At 35.8% G+C, this 26,622-nt stretch overlaps 4 protein-coding genes across 6 annotated transcripts in view; all 4 read left to right on the top strand.

Moving 5' to 3' along the window:
• On the top strand, positions 3,198 to 11,643 carry LOC107638292. 3 transcript variants are annotated; one of them, XR_002360468.1, is made up of 9 exons: positions 3,198 to 3,593; positions 4,459 to 4,600; positions 4,691 to 4,963; positions 5,045 to 5,192; positions 5,953 to 6,873; positions 6,987 to 7,225; positions 7,325 to 7,398; positions 10,368 to 10,452; positions 10,736 to 10,845. XR_002360468.1 is itself a non-coding variant. In XM_016341496.2 (9 exons), exons 1-9 carry the CDS (start codon positions 3,538 to 3,540, stop codon positions 11,325 to 11,327), a joined length of 1,989 nt encoding a protein of 662 aa, XP_016196982.1. In that variant the 5' UTR covers positions 3,198 to 3,537; the 3' UTR covers positions 11,328 to 11,643. The 3 variants fall into 3 exon arrangements, 2 of the variants coding, with proteins under 2 accessions (XP_016196982.1, XP_016196983.1); XM_016341496.2 differs by lacking the exon at positions 10,368 to 10,452 and adding an exon at positions 11,301 to 11,643 and having other exon boundaries at positions 10,736 to 10,844; XM_016341497.2 differs by lacking the exon at positions 10,368 to 10,452 and adding an exon at positions 11,304 to 11,643 and having other exon boundaries at positions 10,736 to 10,844.
• Positions 13,700 to 15,418, top strand: LOC107635811 (clathrin coat assembly protein AP180). Its single transcript, XM_016339374.1, has one exon. The coding sequence runs from the start codon at positions 13,700 to 13,702 to the stop codon at positions 15,416 to 15,418; it is 1,719 nt and encodes a 572-aa protein (XP_016194860.1).
• LOC107638291 (la-related protein 1) lies at positions 16,508 to 22,295 on the top strand. Its single transcript, XM_016341494.2, has 5 exons — positions 16,508 to 16,852; positions 17,786 to 18,952; positions 19,247 to 19,396; positions 19,644 to 19,829; positions 21,897 to 22,295. The coding sequence occupies exons 2-5, from the start codon at positions 17,855 to 17,857 to the stop codon at positions 21,975 to 21,977; spliced, it is 1,515 nt and encodes a 504-aa protein (XP_016196980.1). The 5' UTR covers positions 16,508 to 16,852; positions 17,786 to 17,854; the 3' UTR covers positions 21,978 to 22,295.
• Positions 24,468 to 26,622, top strand: part of LOC107638290 — a gene marked incomplete in the record, with an annotated part of 8,749 nt that continues 6,594 nt past the window's right edge. The window contains 4 exon segments of the mRNA XM_021120377.1: positions 24,468 to 24,717; positions 24,788 to 25,425; positions 25,547 to 25,707; positions 26,581 to 26,622. Coding sequence (XP_020976036.1) covers positions 24,576 to 24,717; positions 24,788 to 25,425; positions 25,547 to 25,707; positions 26,581 to 26,622 — 983 coding nt within the window.

Raw genomic sequence — 26,622 nt, forward strand, 5'->3', positions numbered from 1 at the left:
ATATATATATATATATATATTTGAAGTAAAGAGCTCAACACACAAGGTGGAGTATTTAGAGACAAACAGTACAAACCAACAACATCAAGTACGTGATAGCTCCCAATTATTTTCGGCATTGTCATCAACAACCATATGGCTCACCACCAAACAATTCATCAGAAAATTCGAACAACCAGTTGATAATTTCCTCCACGCTAGAAGCTTGATTTCTGAAGATCCTCGCATTTCTTTCTACCCAAATTGTCCATATAACAGCAGAGAAACCAATGAACCACCGCTTCCTGTCATCCTTTCTCACTGAACCAGACGTCCAACTCTGAAAGTACTCCTTTAGTGAACCTGGTATTGTCCAGAGCCTCCCAAGAACAAATAGCCAAGCACTCCACACCTGTCAAGTGATCTCACACCCAATAAACAAATGAAACGCAGACTCTACATACTTACAACATAACACACATATTATCAGTCTCTTCAATAACGCCTAGTCTACACAATCTATCCTTGGTATTCACTCTGCCAACCAACATAAACCAAGAAAACAGCTCGATCTTGGGAGGTACGAAACCTCTCCAAATAGCACTAGTGAAGCTATATCTCGCGATGTCCTCCGGAAGAACTTCTGCTTGCATCACCTGCACAAAGGAGTTAGTCGAGAAAAAACTAGATTTATCAAATTTCCATATCACACTATCCTCTCTCTCACTTGTGAGCTTAACTGTTTGTAACATCCCAAGGAGCTGATTTAGTAGCTCCACCTCCCATTGAAATAACTTTCTCCTCCATTGAAAGCTCCAATTCCACTCTAACCCATCCCAAAACCCACAATTCCCTATAACAAATCCTTTCAGGTTTGAGACCGAGAACAGTCTTAGAAACACATCTTTCAACAGACCACCAGGTAGCCAATTATCCTCCCAAAACCGGGTTGTTCCACCATTCTCTACTTCCATGGACAAGCCTCTGATCATCCTTTCTCTAACATGGGGCTCTCTGATTTGTAATTGGCAGATCTCCTTCTATGGACCCCCTCTTGTAGGTATTGGTTGGCCACTTAGCATCTCAGTGGGGTTCATGTTATTACAAGAGCAAACAACTTTTTTCCATAACGGACAGTCCTCTTTCGAAAATCTCCACCACCACTTAAAAAGTAAGGCTGTATTTCAAATCACTGTATCACCAACTCCCAAGCCACCTGTCTTTTTTGGAGCCATGACTATTTCCTATTTTACCAGCGGCATCCCATACCTCCCATCCTCTTTATTCCATAAGAAGCGTCGTTGTAGGGAGATTAACTTCTCCGCCACTGCCTTGGACATCTTGTACAGACTGAGATAGTAAACATGCAGACTATTAAGAACCGATTTAATGAGGATCAACTTACCCGCCTTATTGAGCGTCTTTTGACAAGTCTTAACGAGCCTCGGATTTGCTCCCAGAGAAATGCCCAGGTATCTGACTGGGAGAGATGCCTCCTTGCACTCCACTAAATTACACATCCGCCGTGTCCAGCGCCGCTCACAATTAATTGGAATAAAACTAGACTTCTCAAAGTTGATACTCAACCCAGACATCAACTCAAAGCATCGCAACAACCGCTTGTAATTTCTGATAGTCTCTTCCTCAGTAGGACATAATAGGACGGTATCATTAGCAAACTGCAAGTACGATAGCTCAATGTTGTCTCGCCCAACCAAGAGCGGGGAAATACGTCCATTCCTCACAGCCTTCCTAGTCATTATGTGGAGAACATTTACAACTAGAACAAACAGAAGAGGAGACAGTCGGTCTCCTTGTCGTAGGCCCCTTTCCATCTTGAAAGGCTTAGAAGGGGAGCCATTGATAAGAATCGCCATAGATGCGGAGCAGACACATTCCTTTATCCAAGCCCTCCACCTAAGTCCAAAACCCATCTTCTGCAGAACAATATCCATAAAACCCCACTTGACCCTATCATAAGCTTTTTGAAAGTCCAATTTAATAATCGCGGAGCTCTTTTTCTTTACCTTCAGCCACTGCACAGTTTCACAGGCAATCAGTGCCCATCATGGATTTTTCTGCCCTTCACAAAAGCACTCTGGGTCTCCCCAATTAAACCTGGCATAACCTTTCGCATTCTCCGAACCAACACCTTAGATATGACCTTGTACACACAACCTACCATACTAATCGGCCTGAGATCTTTTATTTCTTTGGCTCCCACAAACTTCGGTGTTAGCACCACCCAAGTGATATTTGACTCCCTAGGCAGTACTGCTGACTGGAAGAACCCCATCACTGCATCAGTAAATTCCCTACCACTTCATCCCAGCACTTCTTAATGAAATTCATATTATATCCATCGTTGCCTGGTGCCTTGCTTGACTCACACTCCCAAACTGCCTCCTTTATTTCTTTCAGAAATGGCATCAACTCTAACTTTGTTGCCTCTTCCTTACTAATCTGCTCAACTAATCCGTCCATGAATCCTATAACAGGCGAGGTCTCCTGATAATATAAGTTTTTGTAGAAATCTCGTATAGCAACCTTGATCCTAGCTTGATTCCGTACCAACCTTCCATTGAGCATTAAAACATCAACTCAATTGTTCCTCCTCCGAATTGAAGCTAAGTTATGAAAGTATGGGTGTAAATTTTGACTTAATCAAACTTGATTAAAAAAAAGATTTAGTTATTTAGTATTTCTGTTTAATTTTTTAAATTTTAATGTAATTAATACATATTATATTTATGATATCTTCAATTAGTTTTAACAAAGTTTTACGATTTAAGATTTAATTTTAAGAATATTTTTTTCTATTATTAGAATGATTAATGTTGTAAAAATTGTTTGACACAGTGAAAAGAACAAGAAATTAGAATGGCAATTAGAAATTTAAATTTTTTTTTATCAAAAATAAGAGACTCGAATCCGTAATTTCTTAATTAAATATGGAGAGACTATGTCATTTGAGTTATAACTCATCGACCGGCCGAAATTGAAATTCTTGAACCCGGGTGAATTGAATTTCTTACTATCACAAAGTGAAAAATATTATAGATTAAATTAAATACATTCTGACATGCGATAATAAATTCTATAATCCTGTGCAAGTTGCCCGGGTCCTCACCTAATAAATAAATAGCAGATAAAAACAAGAAAACAAAACAACGAACGTGATCTAGACGAGTTTAAATGCTCTCTCTCTCTCTCTCTCTCTCTCTCTTTTATGCCTTTTATGCCTACCCTTTAAATTCCTCTCTCTCTCTCATATCCTTTTTTTTTCTCTTTCTCTGTTTTTAATTTAATTTCCCTCAATTGTCTTATTCTCTTCTTGGTTATGAAGTTACTCGCTCTTTGCTTCATCGCACTCCTTTCTCTGCTCGAATTCTTCCATCGTTCTCCACTTACATGGAATGCCCGTTCGTCAGGTCCTCTTCCTCACGCACCTGTTTCTGGTGCTGAATTGTGTTCAATGCATGCGGTGAATTGTTTTGCTAATTTGTTGAAGATTGCAGCTATAAGAAAGGTTTAGAGGGAGGACTTGTTTTCTTCTTCATGGGGAATGGTGACGATGGACGCTGCATTTTCCCCCTCACCAGTTTGCAAATTGGGTATTTTTTTTAAATATATATTTTTTAATTCTTGTGTTATGTGGTAAAACAACGGAATATCCAGGGAATACCATTTATCCCTTATCGTTATTAGTTACTATTCTCAATTCGATTCTCAACCATCACATTTGGACTGCATTTGATCCATTTGATCTTTTTCTTTTCTTTTTTTTTTTCGGTGTTGGGAAAGGTTTGTACTATGTTGGAATTTTCACATGGGAATGGAAGCTGTTGGGAAACTTTTGGTGGATCCACTAGTTTTTTATTTTTTCTTCTCAATATTTGTCTTTGTAGGAGGGGTTGAATTTCGTTTTAAGTACCACGTAAAATGAATACTTATATGTCTGAAAGGAAAAAAAATTAAGTCTATGAAGAATTACAATGTTGGATTTATAGGTCCCTACTCCCTAAAATGGACAAGTTTAATCCCTCCATCCCATTCTGTGGACTGATGAGTCCTGCTTCTGGGACTTACTTGCTTTATAGTTTGGGTTCAATATTGCTGTTTCATAGCCAATCTCTGTTGAAAATTGTTAGGCTTACCTTTGACCTTATTCTCTATAGACAATAAGCTGAAAGTTATGAAATGAAAGACATAACTAGCAAGTTGGAAATTTGTGTTGCAGGAGCTTTCTAGTGTCCAAATATGGCGCGGGGGTGTCCTTCATCATGATAGGCTTTGCTTAGTTTTGTGTTTTAACTGCTTGCTGATTGACATATTGCATGCCACATTTATCAAATTCTGTTAATGATTTAGGACATTAAATTTTTCTAAATCTACATCGACAGTGCCTGATTGTGCTATGTTGGTATAATTTGGTATTTGTCATACTTATCTAATGAATATTTGTGATGTATTTTGCAGAGACTTGCAATCTTATTTTGCAGATCTTAGTCTTTTCCTTGCCAATGAAAGTAAAAAAATGTATATTTTGGTGGACAACAGACCATGGTTGAGTGACCTTGGTTTACGGGGTGCGCACATTTGGCAATTGATGGTTACCAAGGTTGTTAAGCACACCATTGGTCGTTGAAATAATTTGTTCTAATTAACTCTGTTGGTTGTTAAATTTTATATCATTTTTATTGATTTGCAGTCAAGGTTATCTCCTTTTGCATACACCAAAGCCCGAAGAGGGAGAAAGGAAGAAAAGGATGTTTATTCACAATCAAGTAATTCAAAGAAATTTACGAGATGTTTCTCATTCGTTGAAGCAGTGATGACAAGGAAGAAAGCTTTACTACCTGTGAAAAACCTAAGGGAGACTCTGCAATTTAGCAGTGAACTGCAAAGAACTTTGTATGGTTTTATTATATTTGAAGTTGAATGGGAAAGTGTTCGTGGTATCAACTACCTTAATGAACTTCAGGTACCACATCTGTTCGCCACACTGTCTTACTTTCTTCATTCACAATTTACCTTTATTTGTTATCTTTTATTTGATCTGCAGACTGATACATCACTGGCTATAGAAGCAAAACGCATGAAAAGATGGGAATTTGACAGTATAGCTCAAGCCCGAAGCTGTATGACTACTTGGTTCTCGGGAACACTACCTGAACTTCTGCTTTTGAAAATACACCTGGATTCTGCCTCAGGTAGTAACAAGAATTCTTATCTTTACTTTAGGCTTTGTTTGTGTAGAGTGAAATAGAGGAGAGGGAAGAGAAATTTTAAATTTTATTGTGTAATTTACAAAGAAAATTTTCTAATTTCTCTTCCCTCCCCTCTATTTCCCTCCTACTTTACTCCAAACAAACAAAGCCTTAGTGTGAGTGTGCACAACATAAGTAAATTGAGAAGCCTTGATACGTATCTTTCCATTTTAATTTCATGCAAGAGCAGAAACAAGGATATGCATGGGGAGATACGCCCCTATGTCCCTGCTCCCTCTATCTGTCCCCCTCTCTCTCTCTCTCTCTCTCTCTCTCTCTCTCTCTCTCTCTCTCTCTCTCATGCACACACAGACACAAACACTTGACATATGACTATATTGATTTATTTAACATAAGTTTGGGTTTCATAGGATTGTTTGGACTGTGCCATGTTTGGAGTGCACTTTTTTTGGCTGGGGGTGGGTTCAAATGGTGGAAATTTTTTGTCACCATTTATCCTGTGTCCTATAGTCATAGTGGGAGTCCCATGGACTAGCCCTTGAACTTTCAGATGTCCCCCCTTTTTTTTATTCCTTTTAAACTGATGCATTTCGTGCCTCAAAATTTGAGACTATATATTGATTGTAGAATTTGCTGAATCTTGTTACACGATGACAACTACAAGCTGCATGATTTGTGTAGTTTCTGGAGCAATGTTAACTTCTCAATGATCGTTTTCCCCTCTTATCTGTAATTTCAACAGGGGAGATATTTTACGATGCAAGTGAAGATTTTTCTGGAACAATATCTATTGATGATGATGAGAACATCTGCAACGATGGTTTGTTAACTGTCGAGGATGGTTGGGACACCACTATTGGATTATATTCTGATGATGCTGTAGAAACACCAGGCATGCTACTCACACCTCCTTCTTCTGGACCCAATAAGCGAAGAAAACTAGTGAATTCCCGTTGTGTTTCTGGTTATAACTCAGTGAATTTTTCCCGGAGCTCAAGCTTTGATGCTGTTGAGACTATTGAAACCACTCAGTATAGTGATGTTCTACTATTATTTAGGTTTAATGATCATGACCTTCCATTTAAATTAAGGGAAGTTATAATATCTGACCTGCGATTGCTTACTTTGCTAGAGGCAGGCCTTCCATCTTGGGTCATCTTCCTTCAGTCTTACCCAGTATTATGCAATCTTTATCGTCCATGGATGTGCCCACTTGCCAGACTTTTATATGTTTTAATCTCATTAGTAACTGTTCTCATTGGATTCTATGATTTATACAAAAATGTTCCTGTTCTGAAGGCAACTGCTGCTCGTATATGTGGACCTCTTTTTGATTGGGTTGAAAGTTGGGAAATGGTTTCAAGGGTCAGATATTTAGGGACAATGCTGTTTCTACATAACTTGCAGAAGGCTACTAGGTGGTTGCTTGCCTTTACACATACCACAAGATCCTTTTTTTCTGTTCTTGTTCAACCTCTTTCAGAGGCCCTGTTCGAGATATTTGGATTTCTTCTCCCAAGTTTGAAGTTGTTGTTTGAATTAGTAGAAAGTATATTTTCTGTCCTGTGGCTTGGAATTGGGACTTTTTACACTCTAGTGGGAGATATACTGGAGCTATTCTTTGTACCAATATGGCTTCTGGTTACTTTTATTTGGAGAATTGGTAGGTCATCATGTGTATTGGAATTCTGGTACTCTGTTATTTCTTAAACTTATTCTTTTCAACATAAATTGTCATCTGATATATTTTGGGTGTTCATCTCTAATTTACTGCAGGAACATGTGTCATATATCCTGTATTTTTTATTCTCTGGGAAATACTGTATGCACCTGTACGTCTGGTCCTTGCAATATCAAGTGTGCTGACTTTTGTATGTACGTGCATTTTTGATGTACTTGGGGATGCATGGCAGATTATTAGTAGCATTCTTGAGTTAGCATCATCTTCGGAAGCAACTGTTACCACCTATGAGGTTTCCATTTGGCGCTCTCTTTGGAATGACCTTTTTTCCCAGGTTTGAATATGGCACTCCAATAAATTATGCATTTCTTTTACCTCTTCTCTTTCTAGAAAGTTATCCTGATCTGTAGATTTTTGTTCTTTTCCTTTTCAGATTTTCCGTGCTCTCAAGAGTATTCTATATGGGTTTGTTGCTTTTTTCACAGCCTGCAACAGGCATCGACTAAGGCATGTGTCTATTTCATTTTTTACATCGAAAGAGAATGCATTCAATGTAGTGATAAATTTTCATATAATTTTTGTTGCATGGCGTTTGACTTTATTCATTATAGCTTCTTTTCCTTTTTGCATGATTTTTTCAGTAATATGAAGATTTTTGATCGAAGGGGATTTAATCCTTCAGTTTTGTCTATTCCTTTTATAGAGTATTACCCTTTCTTTTAATTTCTCTGATTGCTACTTTTAGTGTAGATGTCATATCTTCTTTGAGAAGTTGTGGCATTTTTTGTTTGATTTGAATGAGGGAAGCCCCTCATTTGATCCATGTTAAGGTTCTGTTGCTGTAGCATGAGGGAAGCCGTGGGGCTTCTCTTGTTGCTTTATACTCATGAGGTTGCTTGTTCAATACTCTATGGATTTCATCTATCTAAGGTTTTGGTTTTTGCTGAGGGAGAAGAAGTTAAGAAACTGAAAAGTGCACAGAAAGGGCAAACTATATATAGAAATTTATTTATTTGGAATAAGAAAATAAATTGATAGTTATTGGAACAAGTTTCGTGTAGTTTAGTAAAAGAGATAAAATCAGATGATAGTTTTGTTGAAATATGATGAGAGATATTAATGTTAGTTAGTGGTTAGTAGTTTAGGTAGTGCATTGATGGAGAGTAGTTGAGTAGGTGCTCATGTTAGTCTTCTCTCATGTATCAATACAATCAAGATGCAATCTACACACATCACGTAAGAGTAATATATTCATTCTCTGATTTGCTGAGTTACTATTTACACTATTGTATTCATAGAAAATCATTATTTTAACAAGTTCTTTTCCTTTCATAAATAGAGTGAAGTAATAACCCCATAGCTTCGGGGATAAGGAATCCATGATGCAATAGCGCATCGCAATGTGTCATATGAACCATGTTTGTAGTCATTCCATTTTTCCTTGGTCTCCTTCTGCTCCTACTATTAGATTTCCTTAAATCTAATTTATTCTTCTTACATGGGCTTCTACAGGTCTTCTTTCTATAAGACCAAATAGCACCTAAGATAGTTAAGGAACTTAATTTATGTGCAATGTGCAATTTAGAACACACTTTATTGCATGTCATTTGAGCATATAAAGGTGGTTTCTTCAGCACAACCAGTGAATCAGTGATTTGGGATAAGATTATGCATCGATTTCTATTTTCTGCAAAGCAAATGGTCCTTTTAATTAACTTGCCTTAACAAATTTGTTGAGAGACGGGGCAAAGGGAGATCAAGAAAAGTTATAGAACAAATGATTAGGAATGACCTATATTTGAATGCCAGTGTCTACAACATGGATTCTTGTATATGCAATGGTTCTTTGAAGCATATAGCTAATATCTTCAAGTGGGAAAAGAACATTTTTTTTCTTGGCTGGCTATCAACTTATCAACAACCGTGTCTCGTCAAAAATTGGGACCATCTAGGTAAAGATTTCCATTACCAAGAAAGTTAGGGTAGCACCTGTTTTGGAAATGATGGAAGAACCTTCCCTTGGATGGCTTGATCATGTGATGAAATGAACTGTAGAAGCCCTAATAAGAAGAATAGATCTAATAGTATAAGAATATGGTACCAGTAAGAAGTATAAAGGAACAGAGTAGTCTAGAGAGAGTTTCTGAAACAGGGAGCTATAGAGTGATATCATTGTGACATCACCCTATTTCCCAAAATAGTATTATTTATGAAAGAAGTTAAGTAACATGGCAGTATTTCGAGAGGTTGCCACTCTCTTAAGGACTGATTTAGTCCCAAAGACCAGAATGAGCTTCTCTAATTCTCATTCTTCACCTTATTCTCCTTTAACAGCAATATATTTTTCACATACCACTACTCTGCTAGCTTGGCAGAGTTAGTTACTAGACCTTTCTCAAAATACCCTTACACTTTCTATTTTCTCCCCTAATACAGAGGACTTGAAATGACTGAGAAAAAAATGAATATGTGAGAATAGAAACTTCCTTAGTGTTATTGATAGTAGCGTGCGCACGCGCGTGCACACACACACACGAAACAAAGTGACTATAGTAAAAAAAATTCAATGAATGAGAGTGATAATTTCCTATAAAAGCTTAGTTTCTATACAGTTAGTTATTATATATGCCTAGTTTCCTGTCGTCAATATCTCTTTTCAAAAAGAGGATTGAATAAAGTTTAGAGGTTGAGGGCAACCAAGGTAATTAATAAAGAAATGATTAAGAACTAGATTTAAATGGCTTATGATAGGACGCATTAATGTGGTTTAATCTCTATAGTTGATCTCACTAGTGGAAAAATGCTTTTATTGTTGTTGTATTTGTATCAAATGGAAGCTGAGCATAAAATAATTTGTTCAAGGGCACTTCCACGCTAACTAAGAACCCTGAATAAAGATCAATAGACAAATAGGAGCAGAAAAACATAAGGATAGATGAGGAATTTATCTGTGGTAACCACAGCATGCAATACATCTGAATAAGCAGCACATCATTGCACACGATCTTTCAGTGCAACTTGATATGTGGATTGTGTATAGATCCACCATAAATAAATTGTACTTATTAGGGGAAGCAAGGATAATATCTTGCCCTCTTAGTGTCAAACTGTCAAAGGCTTTGATACTATGCCAGTGATCAATTACGCTAGAAGTTTGGTGAGAAACGGTATTTTATCTTGCCATTCCATTATTAGCCATTGAACTTCCAAATGAGTGTTGGATCTCTCCCCAATCCCTTCATCAAACTCCCAAACGAGGGTGTGCATAAACATATCCATCCCATTCCACACTTTTCTCTTTCATTCCATTATTAGCCATATCTCTCCATTCACTTTTATACTCACAATTGTAGCCTAAGAAATGTGGATATGTGAAATTGTCTCGCTTTCTGCAAGTTATAGAAATCAAATGGCAGAACTGGAAATTCCTATGACTTTTTCTTCCTCTTAGATCAATTTTCTCTAAATCTATATAGGCCATAGAGTATGGTTGGCTCTCAAGAGTTGGGATCACGGAAGTTAAAGAACATGGTTGTTACAATCTGAGCAGTGGAATTCCAGGTTGTTGCATGGTTTCCATGTTTTTCTTAAGCATTCTTGATAGTATGCTAGAGTTTATATGTGCATTTCTTTTGATCAAGTGGATTGAAATTTACTTTTCTTTTTCCCCTCGGGGATGACACCATGTGGTTTGGATCGTAAATTGTGTGAGTAGATGTTGGTTTGGCAGTGATACTGGCGTTCTTCAAAATCACACTTGTTACTGTGACATGTCAGTTCTTACTGTCCACCCATCAGGCAAATATTATATGTGCTAACCTTAATTTGGTATAAATGCATGCAGCATCTACAATCATCTACAGGAGTTTATCAAAAGATTATACCGGGGATGCCAAAGATCACAGCAATCTGATTTGAGAGGCAGTAGTACAAATTCAATGACACTTCTATTTGTGAGAACTCTCAAATTCAAATTTTGATATCTGCTCATTATGCCATTCAATTTTCTGAACTCTATTTGAATATAATTCCTTTTTTTTTTCCACATTATTCCAAGTTGTTGAGCTTTAAGGTACTGAAAAAATGGAGAAAAAGCTTGATAGTTAACTCCGTGACTTTAAGTTGGATTATTTACAGTTGCATAGAATAAATCAATAAGATGTTGCATCTTGGTAAATGAGTTCAACTCAAGTTTGTTGCCTCATATTTACTTGCGTTACTTTATTCTAAGAAATTAAAGTAACTTCTTTATTTTACCTTACAAAATGAAATGTGTGCCACTTTTATTGCAAATACGTGGATAGCGTTGTTTGGTTTTGGTACTTCCATGTTGTGTTGATGTGGGATTTAGTTATCAAGTTCATGGTACTTCTTTATCTTTAAGCTTATTTATTGAAGTCAACTTTCAGGAAGAAGAAGAAAAGAAGTTGGTTTGAGTAGATAACGCCTTTTCAAAGACTACTATAAATTGCAAAACAAGTTTCATACAGTCCTCACATATCGACCTCAAGTACTGGAACACCAGAATGCCGCATTCTGTATCATTGCATTTTCAGTGAACTTGCCACGAGTATAGGAATTTAGATATTCTTTGTTTGTAACAAATTTTGTTTTCACCTTTTCTCCTTTTGATCCGTATTTCTTTTTGTAACACTATGTTCAGGTATATAGTATGTATATATGTGTATAGAAATCTTGTAAATTGAGTTGAAATCCGTAATTTCGGTATTTGTAAATTCACTAATTCAGAGATGAATATTATTTTATTATTTTGTCAATAATAGTTCGAGAAATGTTAGGGAGTTAAACACTTTTAGTGGAAAAAAAATGAATTGTTTAGTATTAGTTCAAGTGTAAAGAAAAAAGTGTTTGATTTGTGTAATTATTTTTTGTTTTTATATTTGTGAAGAAAAAAGAAAAAATAATAGGTAAAAATAGAAATAGGATTTTATTACTTTTAATGGTTTTTTTTTTCATAAATTTTTTTAAAAAAAAGTTGTGTAACAGTGTACCATATAGTTCAAAATTTGACATCTTTTTATATGTTGGTGGAGAATGACTCATTTAATTATCTGCACTTAATTTGTTTTTATGGGATTTCATTAAGAAACTAAGATATTTTATTCACAAAATAATCTATTAAAATAAAAATTTTGAGTAGTTTGATCATTCAGGCTATCCAGACAGACGTCAAGATTTTAGATGTTTAATTAATGTTCATGTCACTTAGCGTTTATGAGATTAATTAATATTAGTATTTCGACTTAATACTCAATTTGGTCTCTGAACTTATATGCGAGTCTCAATTTATTTCCTGAAGTTTCAATTGCTTCTATTTAGTCCCCAAAGTTTATAAATGTGCCTTATATTAGTTCCTGAGACGATTTTTAGTATAAAAACGTTAATGGAGTACTGTTATAGACTAGTTAAAACTTGTAAAATGATGCAGCATTTAAATAGTTCAAAAAGGGCATCGTATCACTTATTTTGTTAGGTAAAATGTTAATAAACACTATTTACGATGATGTTTTTGGGTTATTTTAGTGCCAAAATTAAATTGACATCATTTTACAAAGTTTAGTGTGGCATTCGGCTGTAGTGTTCCGTTAACGTTTGTATGTTGAAAATTGTTTAAAGAATTAACATGAATTATGTTCACAAAGTTTGGAGACTAAATAAATAAAGGCAATTAAAATTTTAGGGGCTAAAGAGCGCTCCAAAATCTTATTGTAAATATTGAGTCCCGATCTTAAACTATGGTTGAAGGCGAAGGCTCTACGAACCTCTTGTACTGAGAGGCAAAAGCAGAGAAGTGAGTGGTTTTTCTTTTTTTTTTTTTTTCTTGGGTTTTTTCTTTCTCCCACACTGTTCGTGCCAGAGTCGGATGGGGCGTGTGTCTCTCTATGTTGGGTGTGGTGAAGTTATGATTATTTTAGTGTTAACGAGTGATTTTGGAGCGAAGTGATTTAGAGAAAATTCTCATTTACATTTTGGAGAAAAGAAAGGGTTGAGGAGCAAGCTAGCTAGCAATGAGACTAGAATTTTAAATTAAGGATATTTTGGTAAATCGAACTCGCACTCTGTATTTGTATTGGGCCGTTGCTAAACTCCGAATCCAAGATCGTTCCAGCAAAAAAATCAGCTAAATGTGTCTGGGTGAATCTAAAATCTCTACGTGGATGGTATTTATGTTAGGCATTAGGATGTTTCCTTTCTTTGTAAATTGAATGGTTCTGAATCTATTTTCTGATTTATCATGTTTCAGGTATTTGAAGAAAGAAGGAGGATAAAGAGACGGAAGCTAATTGAATCAATTTTCGTGATTCACGTTGTAATGATATTAAACATATCTCCTCCTAATTTGAATGTGGTGAAACATTTAATAACCAATATTTTAAATCATAAATAAATAAAACTAATTACTATCTTTATAATTAACAAAGTTGTTCCATTCTTAACTGATTTAGAGTTGGTTACATATACTTTTCCAAATATAATAATTAGTGTCTACACAAAAGAATAGACAAATGGAAGACAATAAGGTAACAAATCTAATCCAAAATAACCAAGTACATTACTAACTAGAAAGCATAGATTATTAGTCAGCGCAAAGAACGATACTTTTGCTTTGTCCTAGTTTTGTTTCCATTCTTTACTCACTACCATCAAAATCCATTCACTAAAAGTAGAATCCAAAAGAGCATCCACACTCTTCCTTCTTCCTCAACTTCGAATTCTTTTTTTCTTTTTCGTTTATTTTCTCAAAAGTAGACACAAGAATTAGAATTAGAATTCGAATTGGATCAGCATGCCAAGCAAGCTAAAAAAGGCCATTGGAGCAGTGAAAGACCAAACTAGCATTAGCCTAGCAAAGGCAACCAATGCAGCCAATCTAGAAGTGATGGTTCTTAAGGCCACAACCCATGATAAAAATCAAATAGAAGAACGTTACATCAATGAAATTGTTCAACTAGTCTCATCCAACAAACTCTATGCTGCCCCATGCGCCCAAGCAATAGCCAAACGTATTGGGAAGACACGCAATTGGGTTGTTGCTCTCAAATCTCTTATGATTGTGCTTAGAATCTTCCAAGATGGCAATCTCTATTTTCCAAGGGAAATATTCCATGCAATGAAACAAGGTGCAAGGATTCTCAACCTTTCTAATTTTAGAGATGACTCCAGTTCTAGTCCTTGGGATTATACTGCATTTGTAAGAACATTCGCTCTCTACCTCGACGAGCGCTTGTATTGCTTCCTAACCGGAAAGCTTTACAGGAGATTCGCGAATCATCATGATAAAAACCACATAAAGAATGATAATATGAAAGATATGAAACCCAGAATTGTTTTGGATAGAGTTGTAAATTGGCAAAAGTTGTTGGACAGAGCCATTGGTACTAGGCCTACCGGTTCGGCTAAAGGGAACCGTCTGGTTCAAGTTTCGCTTTACGCCGTGGTGCAGGAAAGTTTTGATCTTTACAGTGATATAAGTGATGGGATTGGTGTAGTTTTGGATAGCTTTTTCCATTTGCCATATGCTTATGCAGCATGTGTGGCTGCTTACAAGGCTTGTGACAAATCATGCAAGCAATTTGAAGAGTTATCTGCTTTTTATGGTTTCTGTAAGGGCATTGGGATTGGAAGATCCTATGATTACCCAACTGTGCAGAAATTGTCTGGAGTGCTTATGGAGACATTGCAGGAGTTCCTTAAAGACCAAGCTTCGTTTTCGACGAATGATGGATCCAAACCCAATAGGAATCTTCTTCATGCAGGGTCAAGTTCATCACAGGATGAGAAAGACACTTGCTCTAATAATGATGGGTCAGAGGATGAGAAACAATCACAAGAAGTTGTTGTTGATGATGCCTCCAAGGAGGGTTGGGAGTTGGTATTGGCAGAGTCAACAATTGCACCTGAAAAAGCATCACCTAAATTGGCAAATGATTTTAACTCATTTGTCAATTTTTTGGATCAACCTTTGGTACCTCCAATCCAATATAATCCATTTCTTGATCCTCCTATCCAACAAAGTCATGTTGGTTTAAATGATGATTTTCAAGGTTCTAATTCCATGACAAATTTGGATATACTTTTTGGTGTGATAAATACAAATGAGAAATCAGAGGCAACCTTTGATGCTCAACATCAAGATTTTCAAAATAGAAATTCCAGTGAAACAATTATTGCAACACCAAGGTTCCAAGTGAATAATTCGTGTGAAACTACTATAGCACCAACATTCAATAATGTATTAAGTTTCCAATCTACTCTGAATATGATTCCTATGGAATTTGAAGCACAGAGTATTCATAATTCAGTTGTGGCACCAACTTTTAGAGCGACAAATAGTAATGAGGAAACATTGGTAACACCAAATGAAGATGATCCTTTTGAGACATGGTCCACCACAAACATGATGGTAAAAACATCTGAATTGTCAAATCAAGAGCAAACTTTGTTTCAACAGCAACAACTATGGTTGGAGCATCAAAGCAGAATTATGGCAAAGTATATGACATGAGGTTTCAAAATACTAACAAAAAAAAAAAAAAAATTAAGAATTGCAATTGTGTTTCATTGTCACCTTGTTTTTTTTTCTTTACTTTTCTAAATAATGGTCTCTCCTTTTACTGGTTATTCATTAAGATGTAATTTGTCCATTTAGTTTCGGCAATTGTGTTTTTGCTAGTTGAATATTTCCATCATAGACTATAAATAACTTTTTGTCAAGAATAGAAAGAAATATTTTAGTCATGCATCTTCAAATGGTTTATATTTTAAATATAAGAAAATGGTAAAATATACTTTTTGTTTCTGAAGTCTATCATTTTTTTCAAAAAATACTCTTAATATCTATTTTGATTTAATTTTATATTTAACGTTTTTTATTTATTTAATTTTGTCTCTAAATTGAATTTTTTGTTAAATTTTTTGTTGTTAAAAATGGTCAGTAAGTTGAATTTGTTGATGAATCAGGCTTGCTCTTTCAATTGGTGTTCTCTACAAAAATGTTTCTTCTAGGCTGTAGTATGGCTTTACTGCTACACAATCTCCATTGTTGGTCTTGCACTTTTTTTTTTCAATTAATTTAATATGAAAAAATTTACGGGCCAATAATTTTATTAAATTTTGGCCAATATATAACTAACAAAAAAAATGAGTAATCCTATATTATTGGACGAAATCTCACACCAAAATATTATTGATGATTATAAATAACAAAAATTACTAACCTCCTAACACTCCTCATTTAATATTTAATTTTTTTATAATTTTATATTTTTATTTAATTACCATCCGTCAATTGGATAAATTAGTAACCAACTAGTTGAACTAATAATTTAATGACCCAGTCTTATAGTTAGGTTGATTACCGATTTGGTTACGATGAGTGATAACTATGAATTCAAGTTCTTTTTTTTAGAATAAGTATAGAGAGCTAATAGCCTAAGCGTATAATGTGTAAGATGTAAGTTTAGAAAGTATTAGAGATATGACCATTAGTATTATATTGTCCTGTAAAATTACGCTTTTGGGATGAGTGATTTCATTATATGGTATTAGAGTTCTAGATTTGAAAAGTCAAGATTTCGAAAACAATGAAAAATAATTCTAATTAATTCTAATTCGGTTTCCAAACAAGCTCTTTCTCATTCACAGCGCCTCCATTCTCGATTCTCCATTTTCATCGCTCATCGCTCATCACTTTTCTCTTTTTCCGCGCACTCAAATCTCACGCAATATCCACCATTCACAACACCTCAAGCTCCTGCTCCGCCGTCCGCGATTAACTGCGCCTGGAGCTCCGCCGTTAACGATTCACTGCGCCTCAAGCTCAGTCGCCTCTCCGTCTCGAGCATCGCCGCCTTCGTCTGCACGGCGTCACGGCCGACTAGCCGTGTCTTCTCCGGGTTCTGCGGTTTCGCCGTCCTCTTCTCCAGCCGTCCCCTTCGTGGTACCATTTTCTGCTTCTATATTCTTTGTTTTTTCGTGTTGTCCCTGTAAGCTCTGATAATAGTTCTTCACGGTTGAAATTTGTTCCTTGAGGCAGTTATTAATTTATATTTTTTTGTCCCCTGTTTAATTTAATTTCAGTGTCTTTAGAAGTTAAAAGCAGAAAATTTTGAAAGGTCAACAATGTTATGAATGACTATGTTATGTTTTAATTGAGACTATGCTATGTTCTATATCATTGGATTTATGATTTTATTGAAACTTTTTATGTTAGATTTATGTTTTCATTGAGGCTTATGTTATTGTTGATGGATGGAATTGTTATATATGCTGGATTGTTCATGGGATTGTATAAATTTATGTTTTCCTTCATGAGGTGCAGTATTGGAAGATTGGAACACTTATAAATTTATGTTTTCAATCTAATGGTTCTTACTCAAACATATTCAGTAGCATTATATTATATATGGTGAATTCTAGTATGACTATACTATGGTGGCTATGGTGTGACTATGCAAGTGTTGTTAAAATTAAAGTCACATTTTTTTATATTTTGGTAACACTTTTTTTTTAAGTAACACTTTCTTAAAAATGTTGTTTAACAATAAAAGAGCGATATTTTAATTTTAGCCACACTTTTTAAAACACTATAGTCATGCTAGTCACCATAATATAGTCCTACTAGAATGACCCATTATATATTACATATTACATTTCTCTGCTGCATTGTGATGTAGTTACTGCTATTTAGGCTGTGCTTGTTCTTTGTTTTTCTTTTTCGTTTCTTTTTCTTTCCTTTTATTTTCAGACACCAAAAAAATATATTACATATTACATATTCAGATTGATTTAGTTTCCCATACTTAAAAGTCACACTCATTTTATTTTTTTGTTAATTGGATCACCATAATAATAGGATTTTTTATTGTTTCAGGTATTTCATGTTGTCTGTCTGAACCTCTTTGTGTATTGTCCCAAGAAAGGATTTTGTATCAAATTGCCAATGAGAGGAATAATTGGGGTAAGGCTCCAAACCCCCACCATCTCTAATGCCACTAGGAACACTCTAGCACATTTTTCCACCTCTTCTGGTTTTGGTGGTGGCAGCGGCAGTGGTAGTGGTCGAGGTCGTGGAGGCTCTGGTTTGGGAGGACCATTTGGATTCAATGAGAAAGCTCCAGGAAAGCCCAATTTTGGTGATCCTAAATCTGAAGAACCAGAGTTGCCTTCTCCCCCATCTTCGGTTTCTGGTCGCGGACACGGTCGTGGTAGGCCAGCCCCTCCGTCAGGCATGCCTTCTTTCTCGTCATTCATGTCGTCCATAAAACAGCCATCTGCCGGTCGTGGTCGTGGTGGTCCGTTACCATCCCATATCCAACAAGATTCCCAGAAGCAGCCTGATTCTGAGCCAAAGAAACCCGTTTTCTTCAAAAGAGAGGAAGATGATGATTATGTTGGTGTTGATGCTGGTGCTGGTGCGTCTTCAGATGTTTTGCCACCAAAAACACCAATTTTTAGCAGTGGTGATGGTGAGAGTGATCAGAAGAACCTTCCTGGAGGCATAGTAGGTGTGTTGTCTGGCAGTGGACGTGGGAAGCCCAAGCAGCAGCCTGATCAAAGGACTCAAGTTTCCCAAGAGAATAGGCATATCCGTGCTCAACGAGCTCCAGGCACTGGTGGTGGTGGTGTTGGTGATCGTCGTGCTCCTGCTGATGCTGCACCATCTGATTCTGTGCGTAAGAGACAGCCAATGCAAAGTGTTGACGATGCAGTGAATGTTGCACGGAGGATTCTGTCGCAACGGGATAATGATGTTGCTGGAAGAGGAAGAGGTGGCTTTGGTCGAGGCAGGGGTGGAGGTCGGGGGAGAGGAGGATTTAGAGGGAGGGACTTGGAGGAAAGGGGTGATGGGGATAGGGATGAAGAGGATTACGCCTCAGGGCTATTTCATGGAGATGATGCAGACGGCGAGAGGTTTGCCAAGCGGGTTGGGCCTGACATCATGAATCAATTGACTGCAGGTTTTGAGGAGATGGCTAATAGTGTTTTCCCCTCACCATTGGAGGATGAGTATTTGGAAGCATTTGACACCAATTGTGCTGTAAGTGGTTAGCCGCCGCTGTCATTCTGAATTTGTTGAGAAATGATCAAAAGTAGTTCAATGAACCAAGGTGAAACTTTCCAGCTTAGCTGGATTTATTGGAAGGGCATAAAGAAGTGGATTAAGTTAATTGAATTGTTATTAGGAAACTTGTTGGCCTTGATTCATCTATCTCAGAAGAAATTAAGAACAATGGCTTTCTTAGAGAAAAATTTTAATCTAACCCTCTGTTCCATGTTTAATCTTCATAGTACAGTATTTGACTGTTCCCTGTTGTTTTATTTTTTATGGCAGATTGAATTTGAGCCAGAATATTTGATGGGTGAGTTTGATCAGAACCCCGATATTGATGAGAAAGAACCTATTCCACTTCGGGATGCACTCGAGAAGATGAAACCCTTCTTGATGGCATATGAAGGGATTCAAAGTCAAGAGGAGTGGGAGGTATGCTGTATTAGTAATCTTATCTATGATTGAGGGCAACTAGAAATTACGTAACGTGCCAAAGTTTTGAGTTTTGACAATTAGTTTGGTTTCCAAATTTCCAATAACTCACTTTTTTCCCCTTGATTAACACGTACATTTAGATAACTGCTGTATTACTTCTTTTCCTTTGAAGTAATTGTCTGCTTTATGTTTCTGTATTTATTCACACTTGTTTTTTGCTTCTCTGACATTTATATCCTACTAGGAAATAATGGAAGAGACAATGGCGAGAGTTCCTTTGCTGAAAAAGATCGTCGATCACTACAGTGGACCAGATAGGGTAACTGCAAAGAAGCAAAATGAAGAATTAGAAAGAGTTGCTAGCACTCTTCCTAAAAGTGCACCATCTTCGGTGAAGCAATTTACTAACCGTGCTGTCATCTCTCTACAGGTTTGGAAACTAACTACTGGATGGCAAGTTATTTTGGTTTTAGGCATTGAACCGTAGATCCTATTATGAGTTTGTCTCTTATGTTGGTAGTCTCATAATAAGTTCCTATTATGGAATTCATCATAAGTATTTATAAAGAAAGTAATTAGCAAATAATAATAAATGGTTCTAATTGTAGATTTGCAGTACAACCAAAAACATTCTATTAGCTACAAATATAGTAGAAAAGCAATTCGATAGTATATCTTATCCAAAGTCGAAACTATGCAGTAATCGAATCATTTCTCAGCATTTTTGTAGTGTACTGCAGAATGGTTCAAACAATGAGGGGTTTTTTTTTGTGTCACAATTTGAATACTTCTAAGTCTTAAAGTATGAAATATCACCATAGAGATGGTATACATGGTTGATATACAAAGACCAAAATACCGTACTTTTCTGAAATGTAAAGTGGGAAAAAAACAAGCCTTATCCCAATAAGTGGGGTTGGCAGCATGAATTAAATGACGTCATTGTGTCATGTCATTTCCTGAAGTAAGTCTATTTGTATTTAGATCTCTCTCAACCATCTCATTTAGAGCCATTTTAGGTCATTTCTTAACCCTTAACCACTGATGTTTTTCTTATCTGATATAACCTCCTGTCCCGATACTTTACTGGTAAACCACATAATATGTGATTAAATCATCTTTTCAACAATAGGCGTCACATCAACTTTCTCTCTCATGCCCTCAGACCAATAAAGACTCCCAAAAGATCTGTTTCTTGCTTTGTTACCTCCTTAGTCGGCTTATACTTTTTCCCTATTTTCGTATTCTGTCATAAAGAACAATCGTTGAAATATTTCCTTTTACATTCATCTTCTCTTGCATACTTCTGTCCAACCACCATGATTCTTTATATCTTGTTCCAGTACCTCATTTCTCTGAAGGTTTCTTTTGCTACTTTTCTAATCACTTCAGCACGTTTGCCATCTCATCCTAACTTCCTTTTTCTTCTACCTGTTTCTGGAAATCTCTTTATTTCTCCCCTTTCATTAGCCACCACCTAATCATTGGGTTCCTTTATTGATGACTTCATGTCACGTTTTGCTGGAGTCGAAGAGCACAGGGTTATTGTGATTCTTCTTACTAGCATTTTCAACCACATTGACAAAAAAATTATTATTTTGCAGTTAGTCCGAGAAAAAATCGATTTGCCCACTTTATATGTCCGAAGATGTTTGTCTCGTTTCTTAAACTAGGTGTTTGTTATAGGAAACGCGAAGGTTGAAAAAAAATCCTAAAATTATTTTGCCTTTTGTGTCGATTATCTCAAAACCATTTACCTCGTGGATCCCTTCATATCTGCACTCATCGTTCCCCCACATGTCGATTTAAGTCTCCCAAGGAAATATTGTCTACTAATGGTATGTTTTGAATTAGATCTTCCAAAAACTTTGCCTGTGTTGTTTTTCCAAACTGACTTGTGATACATGTGCACTAATCACATAAAAGGCCTCCCCATTAATCATTATTTTAATTGTGATGATTTGATCACCCATCCGTTTAACCTTTATCACATCATTCTTCCAATACTTATCAACAGTAATACCTATTCCATTTCTATTCTTCACAAATTTATAGCATGTTGCTTTTTGGCAACAACCAAACCTTAGCGCAATTCCGTGTTTGATCTCTGTCATTGAGTTTCAACAAAGTTTTACGTGACCTCCTCTTTTATGTGGCCTTGGAACCTACTATGTAAGATATTTACATAGGCCAGAGTTCTTATTAAATGAAAAAAGGACAAGGAATAGAAGTTTTCCTTGGACTTTGAATGATATGTTAATGTTAATCCATACATGATTTTGCATGCTTTTGAATTATATATGCGCAGTATGTATATGACGTATGTATATGACATATGTCTTTGTTAATGTATAATAGTACAAGACTGCAAATCATATGTATGCCTGTGGTGGGGAAATTACATAAATGATGCACCACCATATATAGCATGCTTGATTCTTTTGCTTTCTATGTAGCATGTTTATGTTAATGTTTGGATTGGAATATGATGATGCAGAGCAATCCAGGCTGGGGGTTCGACAAGAAATGCCATTTCATGGATAAACTAGTTTGGGAGGTATCTCAACATTACAAATGATGAGGTTTAATATGCTCTTTTCAATTTTAAACCTTTTACATGATAGATTTCAACTTTTGAGGTGTACAATGCTATGCGGATTAATCAACTTTTGCCTTAATTGTCGTTAGTTCATAAGATCTCTCAACACTTGAAAGGAATGGAGAATATTAGACAACTTTGGCCTTGCTTCATTTTAGTTCTTTCTTTTCTTTTAAATTACTGTTACAACTCTTGTAATAATAATTCGAAAGATATTTATTATTTATTTTGTAGCATGGTTGCATGATGTTATTAGACGGATATTATATAATTTTTAATTTGTTTTAGACTATTAGATTAATATTGAATTTCTAGTATTGTGGTCAGTAGCGTCATATAATTCTTAGTTTGGATAATGGATAAACTACTATGTAAGAGTTCAATGTAATTTGATACAAATTGATCTAGTTTCCAAATAGGCTGTATTAGTTCAATGTATTTAGATATAAAAGAAATTATAGTGAGCTATTTGTCCATCAGAAGTTAGAGGAGGTTTCGTCAACTCTATGGATACATATGGTGGTATAAAAGGATTTTTTTTGTTTTCATTTATTTTCAATATATTAAATGTATCTTTGAAGTTTGAACGGTTATACTCTGTATTTAACTTTAGTTCTTTCTGTTTATAAAAAAGGTGTGTTTTACGAATACCTGTTAATAATAATGGATATCAACTTGTCAAGGGAAGGTTTTTTGGATTTACATAGTTGAAATGCTAATCTCTTCTTAATCTTTGTTTTTATTAGGCATAAAAAAAATCCTTACATATGATGTATAAGGTTTAGTCATTAATTTAAAAGTGTTTCTAACCATGCGCCATTTATGACATTGTATAACATTGTATGAACGTAAAATAACAATCGTCTAGCCGGTATAATTCGGTATATATGATGAATCTTGATAGAATCTATTCCCTCTAAAAGCATATGATTTAAAATAGGGTTTTAAATCAAGTGCGCTGTTAGACTTTCTAGTGCTCTATTAGGTTGAGTTTGTTTATAGACATGAGATGGAAGATGTATATGTTTGGCATATGAGACAAGAATAGAGATATTGTGTTTAGAGATATTGAATTAATATATTTGTATCTATTCTGATAAAAATGATAGAGATCAAGGTAGAGAAAATTGAGATTTTATGTAAAATCGAAAAAATAAATTAAGTACGTAAAACGTAAAATCTTAACAAGATTTAAATCGTAAAATCTAGTACAAATTTCGTAAAATTGACTAACTCATTTAAAATTGTAATATCGAAAGATTTTAAGAGTTAAATTGAGATTCTAGCTACTATGATAGAGATACTAAAAAAAGTGTTATTTTGGTCCTTAAAATTAAAATCGTTCTTAATCTTTTTTTTTTAATTTAAAATAGTCCTCAACGTTGTATTTTGAATTAAAATCGTATTTTTAAAATTTTTCAGACAAAAATATCTTTTATTTTGTTCTAACTCCAATCTTATCATCCATCAACAAAATTAATGAATTTTAGGACAAAAATAATCAGCACAAAAAAATAAAGTTCAGTACACAAAATATAAATTCCAACACAAACAATAAACATTTCAACTTCATTGTTATATCATTATTATTTCATTTACATTCTTGATAAGTAATTTTTCGAGAAAAAAATATGAAGCGAGATAAAGTAGAGAAGAATCAAATAACTTGAATTAGTGATGAGCATCTTATTAAACAAGAGAAAGAGGAAAATAAAAATAGTAATAGAAACCATGCTAAGTAATTGCATGCATATATACTTGTTAGTCGTAGATTTTTTATGCTCGTCAAGTTTTGAATTTTGACAGTAATAAAATAAGGTAAAATCGAATTCATTACTTTAAATAATTATCATTCATCAGTTTTTTTTTTCTTAAGTTTTGTTGGAATTTTTGTGCTCTGATTTGAGAAGTTTTTTATTGTGAATAATTTTGGATTTTGGAAGATTTTTAAATTTGATGATGAAACAATTTTAGAACTGAGAGTAGAAGAAAGTGTGCTCTTTTGAGTTATGGAAGAGGTGTGCACACGCTATATTTTGAAAATGTTCTTAATTATAGTTGTGCCAATTTATTTTTGAAAGATAACGGGACTGGAATCTATAATCTCTAAATAAATATGAAAAGATTATGACATTTGAGTTATAGTTGTGCAATTTGATTGAGGTTGGTTGTAAAAAAAACATGTACAATAGTATCATTTATTTATAGTGGAAACTCAGGTACAATTGATTTTAATGAAAATGAACGGAACTCTCATGTGACGATCGAACTCTTAACCTTTCGCATCTAGCGTTCTAATACCATGTCATTATACCACTCATCTCAAAAGCTTCAACTGATGGAAAAAGGTAACACTAATGATTATATCTCTAATACTTCATAAACCTTGAAAAAAGATAACACTAATGATTATATCTCTAATACTCCATAAACTTTCGTTATACACATTGTACAAATATTCTATTGACTCATTATACTTTCCCATTAGTTAATGATACAGTGAGCAAAACCCTCCAAAACCCTTGTACTTCATTCACTCATCTGCAGAAAGAAGAGTGCAAAGATCAGATCAAAGACATGGTGAAGAAGCCATGGAGAATCATTCCCAGACCTCTCCTTGAAACAATCCTTAACAACCACGCACAGCACCATCGCGTCCCCCAGCCTCTCATCCTCCACGGCCCCAGAGGCGTCGGAAAAACAACCCTCTTCCTCAACCGTACTCTTTCTCTCTCCCTCTCAACAAATTCACTCTCTCTTCCCTTCTTCAATTCTTCAATTCTTTGCAGGTTTGCTCACTGACTGGAACAAAGCTCCTCACTTCACCGGCTACGTCGACTTTGCGCAATCTGTTGAAGGCCACTGCTCCTCCCACCCGTGGGCGTCGTGGTCCAGCTGTCCGCCGCCTTCTATCTCCGACTGCCGGAAAAGCCTCGAACAATGCCTTGAGTCCATGGCTGAAAGAGGTGTCCGGATGGGCACCATCACCGCTCAGCAGGTATTTGCCACTCTCAGCAAATGGCACGGCCTCACCGGGGCTCTCCGCAGCGTGTTGCTCGCCGGCGGCAGTGCTTCGAAGTCCCCTGTCCCTAACAACAGGGCGGCCTCACCCGCAGTGCTGTGGGACCGGGCGATCTTTGCAATGTCCGCTCGCTGCGATGCCGCCGAGATAGACAGAATTTTAGGGTTCGGGGAGAAGGAGAAGGTTTCCTTGTCTGTGGAGGAGGCTTCTTATTTCAAGGAGGCGGTTGTGGCGCTGAAGCTGGCGAAGAAGGTGCTCGAGGTTCAGCAAGGGTGGAGGGCTAATGCCATTGCTCATATGAACCGGACTGGCGTGTTCTCAAGGAGTTTGACGCATTCTTCTACTGATTGGCCTTGTTTGTTGTTGGAGCTGTTATCACAAGCTGCTGAAGTGGACCATTTCCAGGTATGCAATTCAATGGTGGAGTAAACTTCTCTGGTTAGACATTGGACACAAGTAATTCAACTGGATTTTTCTGCTTTTGTATAATGCTTCAAAATTTATAATCTGTTCTAGTCACTTGCAGCCGAAGTTAGTTCTTAATAATATCGAAGTTTTAAAGCATGCTACTGTAAATGATGATATATCAGTTAGCGGACCACTGTATCATGATAGTCTGATATGGCGTATAATTGCTTTGGGTGCGAATGAGCGTATTCTGCCCGTGATCTTGGTGACATCTGACAGGTGATTTTCTATATTTCAGATTCACTTTCTTTGCCCCTTCTAATGTTGTCAAGAATAGGTATAAAAAATTCTTTGTAACTGTAAACTGTCACTGGAATTTAATTAAAACCTTTTAGCTGTTCCGGCTCCAAATTTTATGGCTATGAAACTTGCTTGCTTCCAAAATGAAAAGTCAGATTCAGAATTTCAGAAAAAAGTGCACTTTCCATTGGCTGATGAGGTTGGATTCTGTAAAATAGGCATAGATGGATTGTTGAAATTTCGCTGGTTTTACTGTAAGAATTTTTAGACTTTGTTAAATAGTGTACAATTGAATTTTTAGATACTAGGAATCCTTTTATTACTTCTATTTACGGAATGTGCTTGAATTTTATACTCAGCTTCTGAGTATAAAGTCATATAATATGGGGAATGGAAGAAAATGATGCAAAGTACATTATCGGATATGTATACTAGAATAGGTAGAAACAATTTCTAGGACGTTCCTCTTTGCAACTCAGAACTTTTGTAGGAGACACAATCTCTGTGATGGTTAATTGCAGTGGATTATGATTTCTGTTGTAAGAAGTCATTTATCAAAAAAAGAGTTATTTATTTTTTATGTTCACTCGAGAATTAAATATTTGGTATGGTCAGTGGTCTAAGCTGATTTCTATCTCAGCTATATTCCACTACTTGGTTCATTGCATTTTTATGTTCTTGTGTTTGAGTCCAGGGTTATTTTCATCATTCAGTCTAGTTTATTACTTCTCTTCCCTCTACCTTCTTTTTTCCTATTCTTCCGCAATTTCATTTAATATCTTCACTAACTGGAATATCTTGCGTGGGCCTGTTTCCATTCTATTGCGTCTTATACCTTGTTGTTTGCTTCAGCTACTATTCATATGAAGCATTCTTGGAGTTCGGATATAAGGA

The sequence above is a fragment of the Arachis ipaensis genome, chromosome B04 (genome assembly GCF_000816755.2).
Source record: "Arachis ipaensis cultivar K30076 chromosome B04, Araip1.1, whole genome shotgun sequence".
In the NCBI taxonomy this organism is placed as follows: Eukaryota; Viridiplantae; Streptophyta; class Magnoliopsida; order Fabales; family Fabaceae; genus Arachis; species Arachis ipaensis.